Genomic DNA, 7509 nt, shown 5'->3' with positions numbered 1-7509 from the left:
AGAGAGAGAGAGAGAGAGAGAGAGAGAGAGAGAGAGAGAGAGAGCGGCGCTTTCGAGTGAACGAGCGTTGAACGCAGCGTGTTGCACGTGTATACGTGCGTGTGCGTGTACGTAAAGGGTGGCTGGGACAGAAGTACGAAGTTTGTAATTGTAAAATGATGATTCTCCGTAAAATTTCACCGGGGGATTTTGTTCTCGGAATAATGAAACAAATCGTATTTGTAAACTTTTCTCATTTTTCCCTCGAGGTGAAATCGCGTTCGTGTTTGTGCGAGAATTTATTATTAAAATTCCGGATCGAAAGACACCCCTTGTATATGAATGAAGTCCGACGTGTAATTCCTAGTACATAGACCCGAGACACGGGGAGAGCAAGACAAAAAGACAACAAGTCTGGAAAGATTCACCTTCGACGACTATGCGGGAATTTTTTTAGTTGCGAACGGAAATTAACAATTACACGCGCACATAAATTGCGCGACAAACCTTTTCCTTATTTTATAAATATTTAGACGACGTCGTGTGTCGTCGAACTGTCGGTAATTGTGAAAAAAATTACGTGAAACTTTGATTTTAATTTTCGTTCTCTTGATAATCTTTCGCGGTTTTTCTATGAAATAAAAATATTCCGACCCACACGCTGTTGCAGGACGCACATTAAACGATCACCCACTGCTGGAATTCACGATGTCGAGCAGCGGCGAACCGGCGTTGGAACCTTTGAGAATCAAACGGGCCATTCTGTGGGCGCGAGTGGAGCTCAAGCACGCCCATCAGTATCAGCATCATCGTCACAGCCAGTATAACCAAAGAAATATCACTCTTTGGGTGTTCAGAGTACACTGCGGTAACAGAACGCACCTCCGAGGCAAGGTAATCCACACACGCCACACGATGTATTTTTGCACAAGTTATTCGGAATTTGAAATCGAACTTTCTCGATATTTCAAGCAAAAATTTTAACGTGAAATACATATTTCGCAAATTTTTTTGCTTTGCGAAATTACGCATTAGTTTTCGAAATACTAGTAGAGATATTTGTTTTCGACAAATATATATTTTTGACGCAATTCGATTTTGTGCAAAATTATATTCTGTTACACATACTGTCCTCCTTAGCTAAAATATCCTTATCTAGCATATAGGAAAAATCGAAAAAACTGAGGTTTTTTATTCTTTTGTTTGTGCCATCAGCAGTTAGGACAACTAAGTTAAACACTTTCTAGACATCTGTAAATTAGTTTTTAGAACTTTCTACCTTCGTTTAAAAGATGGAACATGTGTAGGACTTCCAATACTGCAATATCTTGAAAAATGCGAGACAGGACATTTTAACTAAGGACGGCAGTACAGAATTTAACGTATAAAATGTTACACTTCTGCATGTAACATATAGAATGTTGCATATAAAATTTTTTTCCCAACGCGTAAATAAAATACTCTCGCACACATTCTCGACATTCTCTCGAGACCCCCAAAAGTTTTTTTTTTTCTGACGCGAATGTTTTCATTTGCAGGAGCTCGGGCAGCACCTGGAGATGGTGACATCTCTCGTGGCGAACGTCGGCCAACTCGGCTGGCAGAAATTCGACGTGACGAAGGTCGTCAGCGAATGGTATATGAACTCGACGGATAAGCTGACGTTGCTCGTCGACTGCAGCGGGTGCGGCTCCCGCGTCCACGTATCGACCTTCGACGGGCACTCGCCGCACGTGATTGAGTCGTCTTTAGATTCGAAAGGTAATTGTTGAGAAATGTCGAAAGAGAGATTTTTGCGATACATCCGAGTTGCTCTGTGTTATGTGTAACAAACAAATACTATTTGAAAGAAAAATTTTTCAACATGTTCAAGAATTGAAAAAATTGACAATCAACGTTGCTTTTAAACGGACGCCTCGTCTAGGATGCGATTCGCGCGTGGCGATAAAAAATTATACAAAAAAATTCAAGAATCTCGCATATCGAGATAGATCGCGTCGTTTAATAATTAACGATCCGATGCCGCTGATCAATCGAGCAACAAATATACAAGTGTCTCACATCTCACTTGTCTCAGCGTCAAGAATTGTAACTAAATATTAAGTAATTTTCTTCGTTTTTTGAATTTGTTTGGAGAGGACCGTTAGTTGTTCGAAAAAAAAGTAGCAAATGATAAAAAAATATACTTCTGATCCAGATCTACAACTTTTGTTCAACGTGTTTTTCGATGTAATCAATAAGTTGGAAGATAATCAAATAAAATCGATTCTTTATTCATTTAAATAATTTTTTTCAATGTTTAAGAGCCCAAGGGCTTCTTTTCCTTTTCAATCCGATCGAACTTTTTTACAGGTTATATTTTAGCAATTAGAACCATTCTAATCTAGAGAGGGGGCCACGAAAAAATTCATAAAAAACTTTTCAAGAGCACTAATAAGAGCTCTAATACACGTACGTGTAATAAAAGAGAACGTTTTTTTTTGCAGACGAGACCGATCCAGACAACAGGCCGTTTCTGGTCGTGCGTACAGATCCGGCTGCCGTGAAACGCGTGAGAAGACGAGCGATCGAGTGCAACGACTCGAGTAGGGGCCAATGCTGCAAGCAGAAGTTCTACGTGAGCTTCCGGCAGCTAGGGTGGGACGATTGGATAATCGCTCCTCCGGGGTAAGAAAGCAGTGATAATAATATAAAAAAAAAAAAAAATAAAAATTAACTCCTCTCGGACACACACAACTTGTTAAAAATATCATAAAGACTTTCAAAGAATCTTTTCAAGATTTATCTTAGCGTCGCATTTCGCGCGTTGACGCCGTCGATTTCTCTTTTCACAAAACAGATACTACGCCAATTACTGCAGAGGAGACTGCGCGGCTGGTCACAGAACGCCGGACACGTTTCTCAACTACTACACCCACGTGATTGAAGAATACCGGAAGATGGACCGGCTGGTCGGAATGCAGCCGTGCTGCGCGCCCCTCAAGTTCTCGCCCATGTCGCTCATCTACTACGGTCCGGACTCGAACATCATCAAGAGGGATCTGCCGAAGATGGTGGTGGACGAGTGCGGCTGCCCTTAGAGGGCGGGTGGTTCGAGGGTAAAATAATAAAACAAAAAAAAAAACAAAAACAAAAACAAAAAAACAAAGAAACGAAAGAAAAAGAAGACGATCGAGCGTGTCGTTCGTAAACGTTGCAATCGCCCGCCTGGATCGTGGTCCGGGTCCGGCAAATCCGTCCGGCAAATCGGTCCAGAAACCGTCCGAATTTCTTTGGGTTTGATATCCGATCGAGAGAGAAAGAAAGAAAGAGAGTAAGAGAGAAAGAAAAAAAAAAGAGAGAAAGAGCCGTTCGAGCGCCTCGCGTAAACGACAAGCGGCGGGCGCTCGAACGATATTCGCGAGGAGAGGGTAGTTTCCTGAAAAAAAACTGATGAAAGTAGTCGACAAAGAGACTAGATAATTTTTGCTAGATTACTAACCAAACGCGCCACGCGTCGACGCGAGTTGCGTCAAACGGACGCCTCGTCTAGGATGCGATTCGCGCGTGGCGATAAAAAATTATACAATTTTGGCCTTTCTGAGAGTAGAACGGTCGAGTAAATAGATTTAGATCTTACCAAAACGGTAATTTGTAAAAAAAAAAAAAAGAAAAACAAAAGTAAGAGAGAAGAAGAGAGAGAAAGAGACGCGGCGTCTCGATTTCAAAGCGTCGTCTACGAGATATATACATATATATATAAATATATATATATAATATATTTATCTATATCCGATTTATTTGTACGCGAATCGTAAGGAGAAAAGGCGTGATATATATACATAAAAAAAAAAAAAAAAAAATAATGAAGTATTCAGAGTCAGTAATTCTTATCCAAGAGCTTAGTCTTTCTTTATTAGTTGCGTAATGAGAGAGAGGGAGAGAAAGAGAGGGAGAGAAAGGGAGCGAGAATGAGGGGGAGAGAGAGAGAGAGAGAGCGAGCGAGAAATTCAAACGATTGAAAGTAAAAGACGTGAGAGAGAGACTCTCTCTCTTTTACGTTTATATATATAATGTATATATATTATATAAATATTATATATACATACTCGGAGAGAGAGACGCATTAACATACACACACGACGTGATTCAAAACCGAAGTATATAAATATTCGCGTACGCGGGCGCGGTTAAGGTTTAAGTATATAAAGAAAAAGAAAAACTCAATCTAATTGCCTTGTTTTGTATGCAAACCTTATGAAAGTATCGAAAATAACGGTTTAAAAAAAAAAAATTAACGAGAAAAAATGCTATTTAAAAGTCTAAAATATACATATATATATAAATATATATATTATAAATAGAATATATACACACACACACACACAAACACGTACACACACATGTACGCACGCGCGCGCACGCACACGAACACACACACACACACAAATACAAAAACGTATAACATAAAATACACACACGTACACACACATGACACACACGTAAAAATCCAGTGTGTCGGGGTCGGAAAGTGGAATTTTGAAAGTTAAAACGAATGAAGTTCGGAAAGTATTCAAAAGTTTAAAACAAGCTAAGGAGAGATTATTACTATTATTATTATTATTATAATTATTGTTGTTGTTGTTGTTATTATTATTATTATTGTTATTATTATTAGTATTATTATTAATTATAAATTAGATATTACTTGTATTTTTAAGATTGGCTCTAAAAAAAAAAAGATTGTATGAAACGAGTGTCGCGAGCGTGCGTATATTTCAAGAATTTTTACAAAAACGAACAGTGAGATAAACGCAATTCGATAAACCGCAAAACAAAAAACGCAATTACACACACACACACACACACACACACACACACACGACAATATTTTGGTTCACACCGATCGAAACGATCGCCGCGCGCGGCGCGCATACTGAAGTAAAACAAACTCGCGAAACTCCATTGGAATGCGTGCGTTTCTTAAGATTTTTGTAAAAATAATAAGAAAAGTGAAGAATGTGTGCGAGAGGTGATCTCAAATTTGGCAATTGATTGCGAAGTAACAATAATGCGACAATAAACCTTGAAAAAAAAAAAAAAGACTCGTGCACGAAGCGATAAGATTTCTGAATGATGCCGCGTCAAAATTCTTTATTGAAGAAAAAAATGCGTCAATCGACAAGACGCATCCACGTCGCGGTTTGTTGTTCCGAAGCGACGCACGCGGGTTAAAACGCAAAAAAAAAAAAAAGAAACACGCGCGAAGAGAAAACTGTAAATGAAATTTTTTTCGTGGGATTTGTCACGTTTCACCCACGCAGCCTTACTGGGCCTTATTAAGGGGGGGAAGGGGTATCGTCGTACTATTACTAAATTATTATCAAAATAAAGTTAAGTAACGGTAATCAAATGTAGCGAAATGAGGACAACGGCGAGGGAAAGAGAATGTAAAAAAAAAAAAAAAATGCTGAAAGCGGGAGCAAGCGTTACAAAATAAGTGAATCACGATGAACGGAGAGTAGTGTAAAAAAAAAAAAAAAAACAAAGAGAGAACAATTAATGGATCGTAGAAAAGCTGTAGGTAGGAAGGGGAAAGAGAGTGCGAAGGTGCAATCCGCCCGCGAGAGTAGAATCGAGCTGCCGAATTGTCCGTTTCCTCGATGCGATTTTGACTGATCTTGTCGTTTTTCTTTTCTTTTTTTCAAATTGCGCGCGCTGAAGAGCGAGTGCACAAAATATATATGCGATCAGTGTATGCGTGTGCGAGAGAAGATGAGTGATAAATCGAAAAAAAAAAAAAACGCGAAAAAGTGCGAAAGAGTGGAAAGAAAAAATGATGAGTCTGATAGACATTCCGTCGTTCGGCATGAAAAAAAAAAAACAAAAAAAAAGAACAAAAAAAACAGGAAGAACTAATTGCGTCCACATTCCTACAGTTTAACGAACGACTTTAAGCAAGCGTATTTCTAGCACTGTTAAGGAACATATTTCTTCGAATTTCTCTACTTCTTCATCTTCTACTATTACCACTACTACTCTTCTTTTTTCTACTTTATTCTTCGGAGAAGCTGTATAAGAAGCGTATACGTACAAGTTTCTCGATAAAGAAAAAAAACAAAGCCTTTAAACAAGCTCAAGGAGTGCGTTTACGATTAACCGTACCGACTTAACGTGTAAAAAGATGATGAAAAAAAAAAAAAAAAACGGATAATAACGATGGTGATGATAATAATAATGAAATTAATAAACGACAACAATAATATTAATAATAACAGTAATAATTAATTAATTAATAATGACAGTGGTAATATTAAATAATAATAACGGCAAACACACAACAATAATGATAATAATGATAATATTAATATTAGTAATGATTAAAATAACGGTAATATATATAATATTACTACAAGTATTACTAATAAAATAATAACAGTCCAACAATAACAGTAATAATAATAATAATAATAATAATAATTAATGCATAAACAATTAAAAGTAATAATAATAAGAACAATAAGTATATATTAATAATGCTAATAACAATAATAATAATAATCATAATAGTACCGATAATAATATCGAAGATATTAATAATAATATATTCATAATATAATATTTACTTTAATGAAACACAAAAAAAGTTCATAATATAATAATACTTTAATAACACAAAAAGTAATAATAATAATAAATACGCGTAAGAGAAGAAGACGTGAAAAAAAAAAAAAAATAAATAAGAACGGAGCGCAGGCATCAAGGCTGAAAGAAAGCCTCGACGAAAGTCTACCCTCCTTTAATTTAAGGACGAATTCCAAAAAGAGAAAAACACAAAAAAAAAAGTGAGAGGTATTCGACGCTTTGAGTCATTTTGTGATCGTTTTTTTTTTTGAGACGCTGAGATCTCGTCGACCGATCCGATGATGGCGACGATACGTCACCTTCTCGTCACACACGTGTGCACATATTATAAATAAATAAATAATAATATATTTACAAACCAAACAAGAAAGCGCAAAAAAGAAACGGAAGAAAACGGGGAAAAAAAGCAGAGACACCCAGAGATTCAGATAATTCCTCTCGTATTATCGTTCCTGACTCTATATAGATCGCTTACGTGTTTACTTGCGCGAAGAAACTTACTAAACAAAATAAAAATAAAAAAAAAAACCACTATCACTATCTCTCTCCGTATTTGAGTAGACTAATTACACTTAATTAATTAATTAAACTTAAACGAAGAAAAAAACAACGGAAAAAAACGTAAAAAAAGGTCTTTTTTATCTCTCTCTTCCAGTAATTATCCGCTAAAACTCGGAAGGTGCGCGATGGTCGCCGCTCTTGGATGCGCGCGACGCCACCCGCGAGGGGGGGAAAGCACACACACACACGACGCGATTGACACTCTTCATTGCACTGACTCTTCCTGCGAGAGAAGGGAAGGATTTCGAGCTTCGAGAAGATGCGACACTCTGCCACTCTTGCGCGTGGTCAACGAACGAGGAACCGAGGGTGTTTTTTTTTTCTTTTTTTTTTTTTTTTTTTTTT

General features: G+C 37.3%; 1 protein-coding gene across 1 annotated transcript in view; it reads left to right on the top strand.

Annotated features, from left to right (window-relative positions):
• Positions 1-4053, top strand: part of LOC109855489 (inhibin beta chain) — a 26893-nt gene extending 22840 nt beyond the window's left edge. Inside the window, exons 3-6 of the mRNA XM_020429796.1 lie at positions 650-873; positions 1518-1740; positions 2466-2646; positions 2819-4053. Of these exons, the coding sequence (XP_020285385.1) occupies positions 650-873; positions 1518-1740; positions 2466-2646; positions 2819-3059 (869 nt within the window). The 3' untranslated portion in view covers positions 3060-4053. The remainder of the gene's footprint in view (positions 1-649; positions 874-1517; positions 1741-2465; positions 2647-2818) is intronic.
• The last annotated feature ends 3456 nt before the right edge of the window (positions 4054-7509 follow it).

The sequence above is a fragment of the Pseudomyrmex gracilis genome, unplaced genomic scaffold (genome assembly GCF_002006095.1).
Source record: "Pseudomyrmex gracilis isolate BER0280 unplaced genomic scaffold, ASM200609v1 scaffold_91, whole genome shotgun sequence".
NCBI classification, from domain to species: domain Eukaryota; kingdom Metazoa; phylum Arthropoda; class Insecta; order Hymenoptera; family Formicidae; genus Pseudomyrmex; species Pseudomyrmex gracilis.
Note: the sequence above shows the minus strand (reverse complement) of the source record. Positions and strands in the feature narration are given on the sequence as shown.